This window comes from Dinoponera quadriceps, unplaced genomic scaffold, assembly GCF_001313825.1.
Source record: "Dinoponera quadriceps isolate SergipeBrazil2010 unplaced genomic scaffold, ASM131382v1 scaffold558, whole genome shotgun sequence".
Classification (NCBI taxonomy): Eukaryota; Metazoa; Arthropoda; class Insecta; order Hymenoptera; family Formicidae; genus Dinoponera; species Dinoponera quadriceps.
In genome coordinates, this window is record NW_014554665.1 from 863,409 (window position 1) to 883,642 (window position 20,234).

General features: G+C 34.7%; 3 protein-coding genes across 8 annotated transcripts; 2 read left to right on the forward strand and 1 right to left on the reverse strand.

Annotated features, from left to right (window-relative positions):
- The first annotated feature begins 289 nt into the window (after nucleotides 1-289).
- On the forward strand, nucleotides 290-10,442 carry LOC106740711 (SEC14-like protein 2). Of its 3 annotated transcripts, none has more exons than XM_014612018.1 (11): nucleotides 290-837; nucleotides 2,657-2,841; nucleotides 5,423-5,492; nucleotides 6,266-6,309; nucleotides 8,297-8,414; nucleotides 8,486-8,695; nucleotides 8,816-8,896; nucleotides 9,050-9,249; nucleotides 9,471-9,613; nucleotides 9,671-9,825; nucleotides 9,997-10,442. In XM_014612018.1, exons 2-11 carry the CDS (start codon nucleotides 2,791-2,793, stop codon nucleotides 10,107-10,109), a joined length of 1,185 nt encoding a protein of 394 aa, XP_014467504.1. In that variant the 5' UTR covers nucleotides 290-837; nucleotides 2,657-2,790; the 3' UTR covers nucleotides 10,110-10,442. The 3 variants fall into 3 exon arrangements, with proteins under 3 accessions (XP_014467504.1, XP_014467506.1, XP_014467505.1); XM_014612020.1 differs by having other exon boundaries at nucleotides 2,660-2,841; XM_014612019.1 differs by lacking the exon at nucleotides 290-837 and adding an exon at nucleotides 865-882.
- A 133-nt stretch (nucleotides 10,443-10,575) lies between these two features.
- On the reverse strand, nucleotides 10,576-11,987 carry LOC106740713 (thioredoxin domain-containing protein 17-like). 2 transcript variants are annotated; one of them, XM_014612025.1, is made up of 4 exons: nucleotides 11,898-11,987; nucleotides 11,408-11,624; nucleotides 11,034-11,115; nucleotides 10,576-10,828 (listed from the first exon to the last, which is right to left on the reverse strand). In XM_014612025.1, exons 2-4 carry the CDS (start codon nucleotides 11,547-11,549, stop codon nucleotides 10,672-10,674), a joined length of 381 nt encoding a protein of 126 aa, XP_014467511.1. In that variant the 5' UTR covers nucleotides 11,550-11,624; nucleotides 11,898-11,987; the 3' UTR covers nucleotides 10,576-10,671. The 2 variants fall into 2 exon arrangements, with proteins under 2 accessions (XP_014467511.1, XP_014467510.1); XM_014612024.1 differs by having other exon boundaries at nucleotides 11,780-11,969.
- Nucleotides 11,988-12,107: 120 nt separating this feature from the next.
- LOC106740712 (nuclear distribution protein nudE-like 1-A) lies at nucleotides 12,108-20,139 on the forward strand. 3 transcript variants are annotated; one of them, XM_014612021.1, is made up of 8 exons: nucleotides 12,108-12,386; nucleotides 13,036-13,237; nucleotides 13,332-13,622; nucleotides 13,700-13,836; nucleotides 13,925-14,107; nucleotides 14,468-14,589; nucleotides 15,018-15,226; nucleotides 15,888-15,958. In XM_014612021.1, exons 2-7 carry the CDS (start codon nucleotides 13,155-13,157, stop codon nucleotides 15,183-15,185), a joined length of 984 nt encoding a protein of 327 aa, XP_014467507.1. In that variant the 5' UTR covers nucleotides 12,108-12,386; nucleotides 13,036-13,154; the 3' UTR covers nucleotides 15,186-15,226; nucleotides 15,888-15,958. The 3 variants fall into 3 exon arrangements, with proteins under 3 accessions (XP_014467507.1, XP_014467509.1, XP_014467508.1); XM_014612023.1 differs by lacking the exon at nucleotides 15,018-15,226 and adding an exon at nucleotides 18,769-20,139 and having other exon boundaries at nucleotides 12,127-12,386; XM_014612022.1 differs by lacking the exon at nucleotides 12,108-12,386 and adding an exon at nucleotides 12,407-12,722.
- The last annotated feature ends 95 nt before the right edge of the window (nucleotides 20,140-20,234 follow it).

The window sequence follows — 20,234 nt, forward strand, 5'->3', positions numbered from 1 at the left end:
GAGAGCTTGAAAATTCAAACATCAAAAACTACCATTTAGAATTCGCCTTGAATAAAACGCTCGTCTTTATTATTTATATAAAATCACCACGTGAATAGAAATGAAAGTCGGTTACGCGTTCACCGTGTCCTCGTGACGTTATACGTTAAAAACGCAAAACAAGCAACATCGAAAGAAAGAAAAAGAGGAAGATACATTTATATATTAAAAGAGATGTCAGCATTCATTCGTCGAAACACCGATAAGGACAGAGTGAGACGATGTGAAGTATCGCGATCTTTCTGTGAAAGAAACAGCAATTTACAAAATACCGCTCAGATATCGAGCTTTAACATTACGCATCTCAACCGATGTACAAACACATTATTTTCGCGAAACAGACCTTATTTCGTGAGCCGTATGTGTGAGTGTTGCGCGCCTGACAATGTCGAAATTATCAACGTGTGTGCTCTTACGAGAGTTCAAGACATCGGTAAAAGGCAAGTACTTCTCGACGTACCTATTCGTCTACGTAGATAGAAATCGAGATGGTGACGACAGTACTATACAGTGATAGTAATGACGATCGGCGATGGTGGGGTTTGGTGAAGGATTGGAAGCAGTTTGCCTTTGCTAAGAACGGCGGTACCATTCGTTCAGTACCGCTCACTTCGCGACGTCTATCTCACCTTCGTAGAGAACGCGTGGTAGCAGGCTTGGGCGAACGCGGTCACCTGTTGCATCAATGTGTAGTCGACGCCGGCCAGTTGCGTCGGTCCCAAACACGGAGTTCGTCCGAATGCCCGTCGAGTGAACCGCAAACAGGAAGTGATTTAAAGGCTGCAGCTAGGCAATTTCGTACGTTTCGGTGCATTCTTTTTCAATCATTTCTTTATATTTTACGTAAGTTGTTTTCTTTATAATATCGTGCGTCTGATACGGTAAGCGTTGAGGAAGTTGCGCGTGTACGATGAACGGCAACGTAAATAATACCACCGATACAAAGGCTGGATCGAAGAAAATGCAGCATCCATAAGGATGTTCGGAAAGAAAAATCTCGAGTATCCTTAAAAGATTGCTATGTAACGTTTTTAAATGCGCACATTGTCTTGGGTAGAAACTGATTGAATTTATCGCGATAATAATCTCAGTGATAAGTGGCTTGAAGTAATAGTACAATATATTAACGTATCATATATGCAATATCGTTAAAAAAGTTGTCACGTTTGTGTATCACGTTATATTGTTACGTGTATGTATTTTTTCGTATACAATTCCCTGAAAACTATTAATAGCACCACATTGACGATCGTCGATGACAATGTGCAATTTTTAATTACGATTTAATCGTGGTGTATAGTCTCATGACAAGCATATTGCAGTATTTTGTATATATATCAATTTTATAATCAATTTTATAAACAATCAATCAGTAATTATAGAATAGCCAACAAGCTATTGTTACTATAATTTATCACTATTATTGTCTACAAAAGTGGACTACAACTAGTTTCTTCACAAATGGTAAATAATTTGCAACGCGAATAAATGCAAATAATAACGCACGTAATATTTTGTCTTAATCTTGTATGCGTCTTCTCGTTCTATGAAATACAGTTAATAATTTAGTCCAATAATCCAATTAGTCTGATATAGTTAGAGTTTATATAATATGTACAAAGGTGTGTATATANGGCTCCGGAGCGGAGCCATTTAAAATTTGTCTTCAAACTCGAGGGCTCCGCTATGGAGACAATGCAAATAACTTTCAGTTCATAACATAAGGACAAAGACAAATCGTAAAAACTATTGTGTATGGGATATTCCGCTCTTGCTATTTGCATTTGAGTTTGAAGAGTTTGAAGACAAATTTTAAATGGCTCCGCTCCGGAACCCTCGAGTGCAAATGGTTAAATAAACTTGATATGATGAACGATAAACGATTCACGATCAAAGATCAGGGAAAATTATCGTCTATAATATTATATATAATATATATATATATATATATTATTTCCACTTATTATCTTTATTTCACTGCTTTTATTTTCTGAATAATATTATAGATAGAGAAATATAGATATGACGTATGAAAATATTTCAGATAATTTTTCTTGATCTTTGATCGTGAATCGTTTATCGTTCATCATATCAAGTTTATTTAACTATTTGCACTCGAGGGTTCCGGAGCGGAGCCATTTAAAATTTGTCTTCAAACTCTTCAAACTCAAATGCAAATAGCAAGAGCGGAATATCCTATACACAATAGTTTTTACGATTTGTCTTTGTCCTTATGTTATGAACTGAAAGTTATTTGCATTGTCTCCATAGCGGAGCCCTCGAGTTTGAAGACAAATTTTAAATGGCTCCACTCCGGAGCCCTCGAGTGCAAAGGGTTAATATTATCGTACGTTACTGAATATATTTGCGTGCGCATTATGTTCTCCTTATATCTATATAGTGTTTCATAAATATCCTACGAAGATATAGTGTTTTATAAATATCCTCAGGAATATTTGAATATTTGTATTTTTTTTATGAATTTTTAATGAATTTTTTTTTAATGAATTTTTAAACATTTATAAATTCGATGAAGCCTTTTCATGTTATATTAACTGTTATCTTTCTAATAGTGTTGCCACAGACTTCATTTGCTTAAATATTTTTAATTTTATAGCAGTCGAGTTAAAAAAAAGTTGATTGCGAAGACTCTGCAAGAAGGAACGAGCCATATCGTTTTCCGACGAGCCCAACCTTCAATAAAAGAAACGTTACATTCAAGAAAAAATTGACAGTGCTCGAACGGCAAAAATGTCGACTTCGCTAAAATTAGCAGACGATCAACGATTTGCATTGATGAAAGTAAGTTCTACGTTTAGAAATAATTCATGTTTCATGGAATTCTTATTGCGGAGGAACGATGCATGAATCAATTAATAACTAAGAATTATTTGATAATTATTTGATAATTCATTGTAAAAAAAAATGGGAATCTAAAAAATTCTTGTCAAAGGTTCAAGTTAATTTTAACGTTTGACAACTTCACGAGAGCCAATACTCTCTATTTTTGTTTATGCATTACGGTACTAACTTGCACTTGGAATATTGAAATCTGCCAAATATTTGAAGCCGTTAGTTTTGAAAAATTATAAATGCGCACGCATAAAAATATTGATAGTTATTGGTATTCACGTTCAGTCGTACGGTAGTCGCGCAAAATACTCCACAAGATGCGGTAAATATAGGCCAATAAATATAGATGAATAAATTGATCATGAATGTAAGTGATTATATGAGTTAATATGTTAAGTAATTATATAAGCTAATATAAATTTATAAATACACAAAAACAAACAAATTTTATAATTTGCACATGATGTAATCAGCGTCACATCAGCCGATACAAGATACAGAATATACATATATATATATAGCGAAGAAAATAGTTTAGAAAATTTTAAACTAAACAGCGACTGAATAAACGATCTTTCCTCAAAGAAACGAAAGGAAACGTTATGTCACGAACCATGACTCATTAGTATGCTATAATTGAAGACGGTCACGGTTCGTAGTCTGTAATGCAAATTTCCCAACATAATTAAAAATGCCATCGATAAGTGTGTAGTTTTAAATTACAATATCGTATCAATTATGTATGGAAAATAAACGAGTAATTTTCGAGTAATTCTTACACGTGTGTCCCGATTGTGAATAATTCACTCATGAAACATGTTATAAAATGTATAATATAAATGTGGTAACAGGGACATGAATCGTGCGCAAAAATATTATTAAATAGTTAATAATTCAATAGAACAATTAATCAGAAAATTAGTTGCTAAAGAAAGCTCATACATCATTGAAATATAGTTTTATTCACAAGATTTTTGAGTTTTGATTGAGAGGGAGATGTTCGTTTTTAACGACTTTAACAATCGTCATTAAATTTCATGCGTCGAAGACGCACACCCTTGTCACCCTTTAACGCTACAATTTTCCCTTACTGAAAAAGGCGAGTTAACAAACATTTCGAAAAATATCGGAATATTCAAGCCTCTTTTTCGCGATGCCTGATTGGCTGTCTCAAAATCTTGATTTCGCGTGCCTTGTATGATGCAATCGGCTATAAACATCAATTAAATGTGTCTTTTAGTTTGATATCCGGTTAACCTTTGTGAATATATGCATATCTCGCACATACAAAAAAATCAGTAATTTCATCAAAAGATTTTGCCTCACCTTCCAGATTATTTTCTTAACAGTTGTAAAGAAAAAAAGAACGAAAGAAAATAACACTAAAATAGAAAGTTTGATTTCGTACGGTCGAGTTTATGCCGCATTTTTTTCTGTTTTACGCTTCAAGTGACGAAAAAGAGGTAACTTTCCGTATGTTACGAGCACCGAACACCGTTTACGGAACAATACACTTGACTCTGCTTAAACGCAACAAGAGACTATCGAGGTTGTAAATGTAGGCAATCGTTCTTTCACAGCGGAGGAAACCGGTTTATTCGCTATATAGCAATCACATTCGACGTATGAACGCCCGATACCTTCGCCTTCGCAAACACGAATTTCTGCTTCTTTCACATTCTCGCCTATAAATGGTGATAGCCGAACAGTTACCTTAAGATGTAAGGAGATCGGTATTTCATCTTTCATATTTCACATTTCCTTCATTTTGCACACGGCGACTAGTGGCCGATCTCTGCTATCGAAGATTACTTTATACTTGCCGTCGGAAAAATATTTTTGTTAATGATTCCCCCCCCCCCAAATGATACTATATATATATATATATATATATATATATGGTTCCTAGAGATTCCAGTGAAAGTAAACGTAGATATTTTCTGACGAGAATTTGGTTGAAACGGGTTAATATGGACCGTCTCGCGTGGACCGTCCCGTAACTGACAGTTAGAAAGCCGACGGGGAAATTTTACTTCCTCGCGTCGAAGACACGAGACATGACGGTTGTGTATTCTTGTAAAAACGTAATTAACAGTTACGTGTTTAAAAGCGTAAAAAACGTAATAACGTGTAATAAAAAAACGTGTTTAAAAGCGTAAAAAACGTAATAACGTGCAATAAAAAAACGTGTTTAAAAACGTAATTAAAGTTACGTGTTTAGTTTGCAAACAAAAAATCTTATTATCGTTAAAATTCTGCGAAATCATCGGACTTGACGGAAAAAAACGTGGCCGTTTTTCTCGGAGGAGGACAAATATGTGCATCACTTAAAAAGACCATTTATTTACAGAATTAGTTCCTGATAATATGTTAATATGCAAATTTCGTATCAATCGCGAAATAACAATGATTTTGCATAAACTTGATTAAAAATAGATAACCGCACGATTGAATACCATTAACCTCTAAAATATATAATATCATGAATATAATACTGCGCTTAAGACTACATATGTGTTTTTTCTTGTAGTTTAGACGATCCGTGCAAGATGTTCTGCAACCACACCACGATGATCATTTTCTGCTTCGTTGGTTGAGAGGTATTGTCTCGACATAATGTATTAGTACTATCAAAGAAAACACGCGCGGTGATTTCAAAGGATACTTTCCTTATTACATATGTAAACAGCGCACATTTGTACACATCGCAAAAACCATAATTATCGTCGTTATATCACATCCATCGTTATTTTAATTTCTCAAGTATCGAAGTAGTACCTATAATTTGAAGCAGTTAAATTGTTTTGAAAGAAAATGATGAATGTCACTAATAATCAACAAGTAGAACTTTGATTGACTTTTCATATCTAATATTTATGCTAAATATAATAACATATTCATTACTAATGATTTTAATTGTATATTTGATCAGAAATTATAATATGTTCGAATGCTATTAGAAAGTTTATGTGCAGAGTAAACAAATTTGTGTTAAAAACAATCCACCGAAATTTTGTATTCTCTTTTAACATGGCGGACGTGTTAAAGAGCACATAAATATAATGTTAAATTAACACAATTCATCTGGTCAATACACATTTGCGTACTTTTTAACGCACTCTCCGTGTTAAGGTAACACAAAATTTCAGAGGATCATTTTTAATGCAAAATTTCTTTATTATGTTTATTATTCCGTAATTGTTTCATATATTTCACTTCGTATTAGTATTGATGGTTTGATAAATAATATTTATCCGCCGGTCACGAATTATGTTACAGAATGTTATATAATAATAGTATAATAATAATATATAATAATAACTTGAAATACACACTCTTAAACTTATATTTTTACTTTCTTTTTTTTTTTTAGCAAGAAAATGGGATCCCACTGCAGCGGAGAAAATGTTGAGAGATGTAAGTACCTTTCTCTCGCCTCTCGACCCCTCTCTCTTTCTCTCCTAATAAATAGATAAGTAGATAGATAAATAAATGAATACATAAACATGCAGCGATACATATCGGAATGCGAAATGATCATTTAATCAGACTGCACTGTCACGGACGCTGATTACATATTCAATTGTCCTTCATAAATTAGAATCTCTTGTACAATGCAATTCACGTTGTATAAAAGGCGCAGACGAGTCCAATTGAGAAAGTCTGGTGAAACACGTTCCGGCTACGGCTACTGAGCCTTTTAAATTTCTCTGCTACGTGTATTACCCACAAGTCATTAAATATTAACGCGGCAAGCACCAACTTCACAAGCGGCACTATAGGTTATTGCACCTTGGAAACTAACTTCTCCTCTACGTTGAACGTGGAGAGTTGTTTCTCGATGAAAAATTTTTATATTCTAAAATTACATACCATTTTGACGTAAGAAACATTAATCTCATTTGACGATTATACATGATTGTTACTGCAGTACTATAAATATATAACATGAAGTTACCTTCATATTTCAAATATTCTTTAATAGATTTTATTAACAAGAGAAATTTTTCATTACATGTAATATACATTCATACATACATACATATGTGTGTAACTTAACCCACATATATTTTGCTACATTTTGTGCTTAAAGTTGATATTAATTTCTATAATTTGTATTGTAGAATATAACGAGAGGAAGACACAATCGTAACTATTTATATATTACTTTTATATATATCTTTTCTTTATATTAACTTTTTTTAAATAGTGCCAATAATTTGCTCGCGTCATTCTAAAGAATTATGATTGAACTCTTCGAATCCACATTAAGATTATAATGGTCCAATTGATGCTTCGCTTTTTTATTCTCCATTACGTTCTGTATGAAATAGAAAGTTGTTCTCTGCACAAGATGTTTTGTAAGTTGAAAGTAATAAGCCAGTTCTTCGAAATACGTTCGATGTTGTCATTTAGATCTCTGTGTAGAGAAGTTTCACAATGATTGAAAACAGGGAATACGTAATGCAAAGTATATAGTATCCTATCAATATAATTTCTTCTTTCAGAAGATTACCTTTCTCACTTTCTGTTCTGCGTGTGAAACCTATCTTGAAACCATTAACTGCAAATTGCGGGAAACATTTCTTGCTCGGTACATTTTACTATCTCCTCTTCCTCCTCCCTCCCTCCTTCTCTCTCTCTCACTCTCTCTCTTGTATTTCACTGGGGTCAAACCATGTTGTTTGATTGAAAAAAACACTATTGTTTAATACGTTTTGATTTTCAAATTAATTTATTGTTTAGCTTGACTATATTATGTAATGTTTAGTTAAAAATTCACACGCACTCATGATGTCACTGGTTGTTAATATACATACATCGATATCTGTCGTATATCAACTGTTGTAAAGTTGTTTCCAATGTTTGCTAAGTATAACATTACAGTGTCATTTTTTTAATACTGTAAATACACATTATTATAAACATGGGCTGTAAGAATATCGTTAAAGCTTGTTGACATTACCAGTTTCTGTTCTGTCATTCAATTTAAACAATGAATACCACGGCTAGTGAAAGGATAGATGCCGCATATAAATGAGCGTTATATTTGGGCTATGGAAAGAGGAATTTTATTATATATATTTCATTAAAAAATTTTTAAGTTAACCTTGAGAGCTCCTCCATATTTGCGCTCAAGAGTAAAATTGGATATCGCCGTTTGATATTGCATTTGTTGAAACATTTTTTCTCAAATGTTTTATTTTCTAGATATTTCATTGGTCTGATACTGTTTAGTCACTCTGTATACGTATTCAGTATTTGGAATATTCTCGAAAATCATTTTCATGTTGCATCGAATAAATATTCGAAATTTCACCGATCTTGATTACAACGCGATACATTATCTTATGTATTCTTATAAGAATAATGAAACAACCGATGTCTCTCATTCGTCTTGTAGTCTCTGGAGTGGCGGAAAAAATGGGAGGCCGATAATTTATCCGAGTGGGAACCTCCCCAAGTGTTGAAGGATTATTTACCTTATGGATCAAGTGGTTTCGATAAAGACGGCGCACCAAGTAATATCGCTTTCCTTTGATTTGCAAAGTAAATCGGAAAATGCAAAAATACGCCGATACTTTGTTTGCAGTTATCATCGTACCATTTGCCGGCTTAGACATGTACGGAATATTGCACGTAATAACGCAGAAGGAATTTATCAAATGTACGGTGAAAATTTTGGATCAGTATTTGAAGTTAGCCAATGAACAAGCCAAGCAGCACGGACAGATCGCTAATCAATTAACGGTAATTTTTGATATGGAGGGATTCAACTTGAAGCAGTATTTGTGGAAACCAGGTATTCGGACAAAATCAAATTGTACTTCAGAGATCGCTTATCTTATAGGCGCGATATATTTTGTTCATGTTTGTTAGTTTTTCTACTTTTACTAACTTATGTGTATTTATATTCTTATAGCTGGCGAATTGGTCATCATACTTATTCAAATGTACGAAGCGAATTATCCAGAAATTCTAAAAATGTGCTTTATTATTAACGGTAGGTTTGATTGAACCGATAAGATAATGAAACCGCAATAATTACTTAATCACGATTGTGATAAAATATCGGCATATCGGTACCGGCCAAAAAAAGAAGGATAAATAAAGCTGCGATCGTTATATCGTCTTTTCTAAAATAATCTTATTGCAGCGCCCAGAATTTTCGCTTTAGCATTCTCTGTAACAAAAAAATTTATGAATGAATATACAATATCGAAGATAAACATATATAAAGCCGATCCACGGAAATGGCAAGAAGCTATATTTAAGAGCATATCGAAAAACCAACTACCCGCTCATTTTGGTGGCACGTTAACGGACTCAGACGGCAACCCAAAATTCACCACCAAAGTAATATATTTCAATCTTCTTGCGTCTCTTCTGGATTTGTGTACAGTTTATATAAGAAATTTTCATACAATTTAAACCGGAGATTTTATTTGCAATTAATCAAATATTTTGTACTAGAAAGATATAAAAGTATATCTTTTTTTTTTCTAAACATAAAATATGTACGCGATGTAACTTATTTTATTTCAACTCGGATGGGTGATCATCGATATTGTTTGTAGATTTGCCAAGGTGGTAAAATACCAAAAGATATGTATGCCAATAATACGGATAAGCTAAGTGAGGAACATACTACTGTGATTGTTCGAAAAGGTGGAAAAATCGAATTTGACGTCACTGCGTCGGAAGCGGGCTCGATTTTAAGGTAAATATTTTCAAAATAACAAGACATTTGTATAGATAATTCGAGTCATTTGTACAGCTGGGAATTCCGAAGCGAGGATCACGATATAAAATTCGGAATCTTAAAAAAAGACACGACAAATGGCATGAAAACAGAAGTTGTACCCATCAAACGAGTTGCGTCCCATCAGTCGGAAGAAATCGGCATATTAAATTGCGAAGTTCCAGCGACTTGTAAGCTGACTGTTGTAGCAATACACTGAATTAACGACGATATCGTGAATTTAACTGATATCGTGAATTTAACGTGGATTAATCCTACATGCATATTTATAAAAATTATAAATATATAATATGTTATATATGTATATTACCATTTTAATTCGATGAATTTATCTGTTTCAGATTCTGTTGTTTTTGACAATACTTACAGCTTTCTGAAGAATAAGAAAATTCATTATTCAGTACGTATTTTGCCACCTCCCGGAAAGTTAGAGGCATCAGCATCTGTCGTATAGTAAAACGAGTTTTATTAGGAAAATATAGCTATAGCAGTTTCTAAGACATACGTTGTTTTCTACTCATATCAAATGTAATACACGCGAATTAGATAAGATAAAGTTCTCGGTGGATATGTAACTTCTATATATATTTGATAGTAAATCCAAGTAAAAATATATTTTTTAGGAACACTCGAATAACATTCGTACAAGACTTAGTTAAATGTGTGTTATTAATTATATCTGCTTTCTTGTTTAAAGTTTACAACTATTACAGTTGTCGAAACCGTATTTCGACAAATGCTCACGTATTAAATGTTATTATTGCAATTACAATATGAGTGTAAATGTATATTTCGATATTGTCTCTCAAGTCTCTCTTCTCTCGGATTATATAAATTGTTATTTGTGGTGCGATTATATTTTATTTAAAGTAGGATATCTAAATAGGTAAAAAAAAAAGAATATGGTAATATTCAGGATATGAATTATATAGCTCCTACATGTGTATATTTATAAAAACTACAAATATATATTATATATGTATATACTCGAATATACAAAGGAAACATAAGAACACTCAATCATCTTCGTCTGTGAGTAACATGTCGATAAGTTCAGGTTTCAGCAACTGATCACCTTCTAAACGTTTTTGAGTACCCCATCTTGATAGAGTTGGTAAAACCTTCAACTTGGTAACAGGATTTGTTCTGAATGGGCAGTTTTGATCTTTCCAACTGGATATTACATGTAAAAGATTAAAATAATACAATTAAAATTATTAGCATGTATTTACTTAGTCTCTGACTTTAGGAAAGTTACTTGTCTTATATCATTGTAATTTAATACAAGGAACAGTTTAAAAGTGCTGCTATCAACATTTGTGATAACTTGAATGAAGATATTAGTAGCATAAATATAAAAGTACATTCGATTGCTTACAATGGCCTGTCTCCAACCTCAACTATCACTAATTGTGTTTTTTCAAGTGCTGTCTCAAAACCTTTCTCAATAAATGGTTCGGCTAAAACAGAATAAAATAAATACTTAGAAACTCAACGTATCTATTTGTATGAAAATTCATTTTCTAAGTTACTATCGCATGAATTAAATTTGGATTCAAATTTGAAGTTCAATCTAAAATATATTTGTCAAATTCTCAACTTTCTCTTATAAGCTCAAATATCATACATAATCAGGTGAAGTAAATATCTGGAAATATTGCTCTACTAAAAACCACATCTTTTTGTAGTAATCAACAAATTATAAAAAAAATTGCATAAATTTTTAAGGTGGAAGCATGCTTTACGACTCACCATGAACACAATCCGGACACCAACTCTTGCCGTTCTCTAATTTTGTGCCGGTATAAAGTATGTAAATTGGCTCCTCTTTCTTCAAGGCTTCGACATACTTGAGGAAGTTTTCGTAGCCTTGCACGTGATAACGTCGAACCATCTTCGACAAGTCACAGCCACCAATCTTACCGGGTGTATTAAAAGGAATGACGATAGACGTGTAAGTTCCAGTTATCTGCACGACAAATAAATTAATAAATGCAGCTTCTTAGCCAATCAAGTGATTCCTAAGCCACTTTTAGATGCACTTTTATCGATAAGAGAGGATTCTGAATACGGGCTCTTATTTTTGAAGGAGGAAAGAAATAGATAAGAGATATGCATCATAACCTCTTCCCAGAATGATTTTTTCGAAAATCCAGACAGATTCAGAAGAAATATTAAAAGCGATCACGCTTCTAATTAGCTTCACGGTGGCATGCTCGAGTTATCGATCAATTTTCCGCACCGTTAGAAATACACGATCTTTCTCGCATGTGTCATTCGTCGTCAACAAGTTTCGCCATATGTATAGAATTTTCCTATTCCTAGGGACATTTGTACACAGCCATTATGCCCGTAACACACTACTGATTAGGATTGAGATTGAAATTTGATCAATCAGAGCAAAGTTCACTAAAGACTCGAGTCCAGTGAAACTTGCTCTGATTAGCCAAATTTCAATTCAATCCCAATCCGTAAACTGATACGGGCCTTAACGATACTTTCGTTGACAGTTACAGATGCGGGCACTGATTGGCTGAGAGGCCACATCGAGGCACTTTTATTGATAAAAATGAGTTCAGAATACGAGCCTGAGCGAGTGTGTGTATGTGAGCTGGTTTCCGAACTTTCAGTTGTGGTGTTGGGTAAAATCGGATTCTCTTAGACGTAGTTTCTGAACGCAGCCCTGGCCAGCCTCGGACAGATCTCGGCTCGCAACGTGGTTAGCTGTGTGGTATGTTGCTGTGTACCCTCGCTCCCTCTTTTCAACTTTTCCACCTGCCTCCCTGCCACCATTTTACACGATCCTCCGATCCGCCAGCGGAATCCGCGAGCGAATACCGAGCGACGCGGTGGTCGCGATCTCGGGCGTAATTTTTTCCATCGCACGTCGACTCGCGCGACGAGATCCTGAGATTTCTGCGATAGCTGTCGATCCGGATTCCACGATATTCATTTCGAGGACGGCCGAGATCCACCTGTCTTCTCGCCGCTGTTAGCTGCAGCGATTTTACTTTGTGTACTTCCCACGTTCGCCTCCTCGTCAGCTAGTGCGACTCGTAATAACACGGTAATGACATTTGCGTTTACGCGCATGACTACGTCTGTCTCGTCAGGTAACGCTCGATTCAAGGTCAGCATCCATCCGCGAAAACATGTTCGCAACGCGTTTCGCGTCCACGAAGTCGCGTTCCTCTCTTTTCGCTCACGCTTTTATCGACGAATGAGACACAGTAGGATGTGTTTTTCACGTGTTCGAGAGTAACGTTGGAAATACGTCTGATCAAACGCAACGACTGTCCGCTTGTTCGTTCGCTCCGATTTTTACATCCCCCCTCCCCTCCCCTCGTCACGAGATTTCGTTTCACGTTTGTCTTTTGCAGAATTTGCAGTGTGCGATACCGTGAAACAACGATCGTATCTGTTCGTAACTCCTTGAAAAGTCAAGATCGAGAGGGCGACAAGATTGTACATATTTCTGTAACGATCCACGAGCGCAACGATGGACGTGGATCCACCAGAATTTCTGTCGAAGGATGACGAGATTCAATATTGGATGGATTTGGCTCATCAGTTGCATCAGAGGTTAGTTGTTGCATCAAGCTTTCACTTATACAAAGCATGGTGTATATTTATCGAGGTCAAAATGCTTGGGAAAAACAATCCACCGTTGCCACAGGAAAGACGATGTTGAGCGTGAGCTGGAAGAATTCCAAGAGAATTCGCAAATGTTAGAGAAAGAATTGGAAACTTCCTTGGAGCAAGCGGAGAAGACAAACAGAGAACTGAGACAAAGGAACACGAGGTTGGCCACAGAGATCGAACAGTTGAGGGCACGATTGGATCAACAGTCCACGGATTGTGCTATGTTTCAAGGAAAGGCGCAAGATCTGCAGCTGCAGCATGAACACTTACTGAAATATATTAGAGAACTCGAACAAAAGAATGATGACTTAGAAAGGGCGCACAGGTATTTCATATGTCTGAATTCGGATTGACAGTTATCATCCGACAAATGATACAAGCGACGATATGTATCTCTTGCAGAATAAATAGGGTCACAGAAGAGGAAATAGAGGCTAAGTTTAATTCAGCTATAGAAAAGAATGCCTTGCTCGAATCGGAGCTGGATGAGAAGGAAGGCTTAAAAGTTATAGTGCAAAGATTAATGGATGAAGTCAGAGGTTGGTCAGAAAAGGCTTTCTCTTGTTTGATGTATGTGTGTTTTTGGTGGTTGTTGTTGACGTTAGCTGGTATCTTGCGATGTTTCAGACCTAAAACAGGAAATACAGGTGCACGAGAGGCATCATGCGGACAATAATAAGACCGTCGATAGAGTTCGTAATATCGTCGATAGCAATAAGCTGCAGGCCGAATTGGAGTCGAATTCACCCGCCAGTCAATTACCACCGCAAACCATACCTCCAAGTAGCACAACAACTTCGCCATTGAAAAGTAGGATATATAATCATTTTCTTAAAGCGAAGCGTATTTTCTTTTATCTCGGACTCGAGGAACCGCTGCCAAATTTAAAGAGTATCAAAATGAATGCAGGCAAGACGAAAATTGTTCAAAATACTTTCGGGAGACTGAGTGATTTGTTTTTGAAAATTAAGTTGTTTAAGCATATATCAACATGAGGAGGCAACTGATTGTGCAACTGAATAAATATTTCCAATTATTTTCCACGAATGTTTTTTTTTTTATAATATTAAAACCGAGTCCGACGATATGGCTGTTACATTTTATTGAACAATTTTATCCGCTTGCAACAAGTATTAACGATATATCACATTGGTTCTTGTTTCGTCTTAGTTGGACACGGGATGGTAGGAGCGGTAATTGGAAACAACAATAACAATGTGAACCAACCATTGCCACCCTGCACCAGAATACTGGCGATGAATATGATCGGCGACCTTATGCGGAAAGTAGGGGTAAGCATAACAGAGCAATACCATTTTGTCCTCTCGTACATACACAGTTTTCTAAGCTTGAGGCATGGCTTGCGTGTTTCTCCCTACTTTTTTATATATAGCTCAAAAATTATATAGTTGCTGTATATGAATTTGATAGTACCGAGCAACTATGTATACCATGATATGAATTCACTGATTTGAGATTATCTTGATCCGACGAGCTCCTTTGACCATATTCGATTTGCTTGACAGCACGTTTCACTCAATTAGAGGCACTGTATGTCGATCAAACTAGCAGAATGTGACTATGCGTGTTACTAAATACATAGTAGAGAGAGAGAGAGAGAGAGAGAGAGTGTTGCGTGAATATTTATCGTTACATTTATTAATAAACGACTTGTATTGTGACGTTGGTAGTTAGTATGATACGGTTGGTGTTTTGGTAGCTTGACAGATGGGTCTGCACAGGCTGTAGAAGAATAAAATGCTTCTGTCCGAGCGAACAAATATCGAATGTCACGTCGTCTAGCGATTTATCGACGGCCCAGACACATGCATCTGTTCGGTGTATAAGGCAACAACCAAAGCCGACCACGTGCAGATCTTCATCGTGATCTCTCACCGTTAAATTATTTTGCACCTCCCTAGGAAGCAGGTCTTTATTTGGTTCTCTTTGTTTTTGCACGTATCCGCTTCCAGCATCCCTGCACGTTCATTGTATAGAAATTTTTCGTTTCTCCGCCTATATATATCATCATCAAAGATTGGGCACCATTTTCTGCTTCTACTATTAAAACATCAACCGAATGTTCACACAGCTTTCAATGCAACATTCCTTATATTATCTCATGCAAAGTATGATATATACAGAGTGAGGCAATAACTATTACCGCCTTTAATATCTTTGAAACTAGGAGAGTGAGAGAAAAATTTATTTAACAGAAATTACATGATGCAGAAGCGGTCGTCTTCACTTTGAAAAACGATTCCGTCTAAAGGAAAAGCGTTACAACCATAAGACGACCGATTTTGTATCACATACTTTGTTAGATACATTTTTCTGTTATTCGTAGTTTTGAAGATATTTAAAGTGATAAAATAGTTATTGCTTCATCCTGTATAACCTTGTATCTTGAAGAAAAAAGGACCAACGCGACCTCACTTCCCAATTATGGAACTCGTATTTTTAGGAGATTTCCAACGCTAATGGATTCTAAAATTTCTGTATCTGCGAAGAGCGAAGTGCATTGGTTCTATTTTTCTCCAGGGTACAATATTAAGTAACATATTCTAATCACGTTTGTTTTTCCTCACAGGCGTTGGAAAATAAGCTGAACACATGTCGAAACGCGTTTCGAGAAGATCAAGCGGTTCGTGATCTCTACAGGTAACACAGCAATCATACTTTAAACGTGTCAGGTTGTGCTGTCGTGTTCGTCATGTATTGTGTATACTCACAAGTGTATGTGTATATATATGTGTGTGTATATACGCCCACACATATGTATCAGGAATAATATCATGTATATGTATATATATGTATATATGTGTGTATATATATACATATATATATATATATATTTGTGTGCATCTCTCCGTCTATTTTTTAGTATTATTATTCGCGATAGATTGCAGAAACGTGTTTTTTGATAAAGGAATCCCGAACAAAATTGTATAAGATAGCAACGATACATGATATTTAGTGATTTAATTGTACTTACTGCTAGTATAATACATGTTCCCATCGTTGATGTTTGCTAATGTCAGCCGAGATCTAAACTTGATATACATTTAAGGTTTTGTATATTTATATAATACTATATAATATTGATCTTCTCTGATTTAAACGCTCAGTAGAGATAAATAATTTCCCTACACAATAATTGACTACACTTGTTAGAGAAAAGAACAACCTTTTTAGTTTATCTTAATAAAAGTTACAAGTTGAAAAGTTATTTATGTAGTGTTTTTTTTATTTGCTCAGTGATATTAAGGCTGGTTGTTTCATAGATGCATAGCTTGTCTGCTTGTGCTTTTTTTTAAACCACGTTAATGAATCAGGTGTACAAATAATTATTATAACACATTTCCTTGATTCCTCTTAATACGTCAGCGCTTCCTGAACATGTTGTGCCATGTTTGAGTACGTTCCAAATTAAATGTACAATCATTCCTCATTGGAAAGGAATTATTTTCTTAAGATTTCTTGATACGGAATGTTTTTTTTTTAATACATCCTTATATATAAATTTAAACTTAAACTAATTATGATCAGAATGCGTGCAATATACATTTCTGTCGCCTGAAATTTCTTCAATTAAAATTTTCATTTTGCGAATCGTAGAAATAATCATTCAAGCAGTAAATAATTTTGCATCGAAGTATATTTTGTGACATAATTGGAAATTATTCTTCAATGAATGGGTTGAGCCACCAATTACTAGACGTACGTATTCTTAGGATTATTGTAACACGTATGTGAATTTTGCTCACATGAGAATTCACTCGAGTACAAAACGCATTTTAAATTTGTGACATGGTAACACATGGTAATAATTGTAAGTTACATGCCCTTAAATTGTCAATAAGTATGCGTGTACATAATGTATATAGATATTAAGTATCACGACAATGTGCAATCGCATTGAAGAACCGCTTCTAATTTTTGTAACAACGCGTAATGTGACAATGTGATGTTTAGATAGCTTCGAAGTAGAATATACATTGTAAAAGACATCCAACTTCTGATTGTCGAACCATCCGTCCATTCATAGTGAGAGATTATTCGTGGCTCAATCTATAAAGAAAAAAAGTTACGTAAATTGTTATTGTTATTACAAAGAGAAACGCTGCTACTTCATAGTTACTCCTTGCATGAAGTCACCGTTGCTTATGTCATGTCACGCCCTTACATGCATAATCCGATAAGAATGCAGCAATGATATCGTATTGCCTTAATTGTATATATAAAGTGATAATTAAATGAAATCATTTCGGAGGAATTCTTAGTCAAGCGAACGACTCGAGTTCAGTGAATTTACTTAATTTTAAATCAGTGATGGAAAATCGTGATAGTAAAGAAGTTACATTTTTTGGTTAACGGTAATGAATATAACCGTTACTTTTGTCATTAAATCAGAACCTTGAAATATCGAAATGTTGAACGACACTACCCGCGAATATTAAAGAAATATTTTATCAAATATACAATACATCACTTCTCCAAACAATGTATCGGTAAAAACGGCTATTTAGCATTGGAAACTCTGTATTAACGTCACATAGAGGATGTCTTCATGACGGTACGATGGGACATCCACTCCTATTAGAGATTAATAAAGAATTTTGGTAAAATTCAACGAGTTTGTGTATTTAATAAGAAACTATTAAAAGTATTATTTTTTAACATTTATAATTTATATACAGTTAACTTTTTAACTTATTTTTCTTTAACTTTAACAAATTATCTTTAATATATAGACGTATGATTGAATTTGTATTAAATAAATAACGGAAAAGTAACGATTCGTTACTTTTCGAGCAACGGTAACGAGACTAACGCGCTTGCGATTGATGCGATTGATCAATTCTAATGGAACGATGAGCGAATTAAGTTAACCGGAGGTTGTGAAACCGCGTCTTAAACAGTAAGGAAGTTGACCGATCAATATAATTCTTTAGATTTACGTATACGAGATAGAAGTGACGAGTAAATTTGACTTTAAGTAGAAGTAACTAGGATTTTAACCGGTTAAAACCGACCCACCAATCACGGTCGGATTATAGAAGAGAAATCAATCAATTATGATTGGTCAATTTCTTAAATCTTACGCTTTATATTCTCATTGTAGACCCCACTTAATGGGACCGTAAATCTTAAGATCCTTGCATTATGTCGGGCAACAGGAACAGAGAATAACACGGGCAATCTATTGTTATTCTTTGTTTCTATTGCCTGGCATTGTGCAAGGACCTTTACTTCTTATCCAATCATCCATATATGAAGGCCTTTAATTAACCCACCTGTCTACAACCTCGCTTCAAGACAGAAGCAGTCCTGGTTCAAACCATTAAATGTTCTAACTAATGTAAAAATGACTCATGTTTGTCTGTTTGCCTGAATTGACACTGATTTTTTTTTCTTGCAATTAATTAAAAAAGCGATAACGAAGGATTATTGCATCTCTGTTCAATTAGGGCTAGACGACAAGTCAGAAGCCCAGCCTCGGGAAACAACAACCACATTCGATTATAAACGAAAGGACGTCGCAGCGATCGTATGTCCGCACACATACATGTCACATTGTGTAATACCGATGTAACAATTAGGTGAATATTTGTTTAACGGTGATTTTTTTCGTTTAAGTTAATTCGATAAAGTTTATACAGAAATCGAAAAGCGCTTATCATGCTAGGCATGAAATCTCTCCTTTTCTCTCAGCTGTAATTTTTGCAGTGTTACCGTTGCCACTATGACTCGCGTAATACTCTCGTTTGTGTTTTCCTCTATCTCTGTTGTAAACGCGAATGAAAGAGTATATTTTATTATAGAAATCTCTACATATATGTGTGTAAGCTCCGCCGCTATAAATTACTTAAAACCGGGAGTTGAAACCGATATATATAATTTCGGTGAACTGAGTTTCTTACGTAATAGGCATATGCAAAGAAATCGTCTCTTATCGTCAAGAATGACAACATGTTCCGCTTCCATCGACGTTCATTTGTGATTAAACTTAGACATAGTCTCTCTTTCTCAGATCCAAATTTGAGCTCGGCGAAATTACATCGGTCCCTGCTGAAATTGTAATATTAGTACAGAGATGACAGGGATGAATTCTATCACATTTCACTTTTTCAAGCCTATTATGCTACATTACTATAGATAAATATATATACCGCCACGCAACAACGTATAACCATTTTAGAAACTGACAATTTTTCATGTAAATAACTGACAACGAGACCGTACGAAATTGAAAACTCGGATATGAACTAAATTTTAATAATTTATAAGGGGGGACTTTCTAAATATAAACATGGAATATTAGATATAAACGGCCGACCGTTCAAAAGTTATTAACGAGAAAGATTTCAGCGTCCACGTAGACCGATGTGGCATAGCCGAGGCGTAAGTAATTACGTTGTACGAAGAATCAATAAAAATTTCGATTTGAAAATTTATTTTGTTCTTATATTGCATCTTTTCGCTAATAAAAGAATTAAAGAATTACTATTTTATTTAAAAAAAGAAAAATCAGTTGTAAGAAAAACCACGGTGAGGAATCGAATCGGACTTACGTTTTAGCAATTAGACGTCCTGCTATGCATCGTTTCGAATTTCGGCTATACTACACCAGTCGTTGAAATCTTTCTTCGTTAATAATTTTGGAGTGGCTGACCATCTATACCTAACATTCTACGTTTGTACTTCGGGAATCTTCCCATAAACTATTAAAGTTTGTTTGAATTTCCAACTTTGTGTGGTCTCCTTGTGAGAATAATAGTAACGCGAAGTACTATTACTTATTCATATATATATATATATATATATATATATATACATGTATACGCTATATATATATATATACATGTATACGCTATATATATATATGTGTGTGTGTGTATGTATGTATATGCATACATATACATATATATATATA

Coding starts and splice junctions, on each gene's coding strand:
- LOC106740711 (XM_014612018.1), top strand. CDS start 2,791: ATGTCGACTTCGCTAAAATTAGCAGACGATCAACGATTTGCATTGATG. Junction 5,493..6,265: donor TCTGCTTCGTTGGTTGAGAG/GTATTGTCTCGA, acceptor TTTTTTTTTTAG/CAAGAAAATGGGATCCCACT. Junction 6,310..8,296: donor CGGAGAAAATGTTGAGAGAT/GTAAGTACCTTT, acceptor TTCGTCTTGTAG/TCTCTGGAGTGGCGGAAAAA.
- LOC106740713 (XM_014612025.1), bottom strand. CDS start 11,549: ATGGTTCGACGTTATCACGTGCAAGGCTACGAAAACTTCCTCAAGTAT. Junction 11,116..11,407: donor GTGTCCGGATTGTGTTCATG/GTGAGTCGTAAA, acceptor ATTCTGTTTTAG/CCGAACCATTTATTGAGAAA. Junction 10,829..11,033: donor GAGGTTGGAGACAGGCCATT/GTAAGCAATCGA, acceptor TGTAATATCCAG/TTGGAAAGATCAAAACTGCC.
- LOC106740712 (XM_014612021.1), top strand. CDS start 13,155: ATGGACGTGGATCCACCAGAATTTCTGTCGAAGGATGACGAGATTCAA. Junction 13,623..13,699: donor GACTTAGAAAGGGCGCACAG/GTATTTCATATG, acceptor TATCTCTTGCAG/AATAAATAGGGTCACAGAAG. Junction 13,837..13,924: donor ATTAATGGATGAAGTCAGAG/GTTGGTCAGAAA, acceptor GCGATGTTTCAG/ACCTAAAACAGGAAATACAG.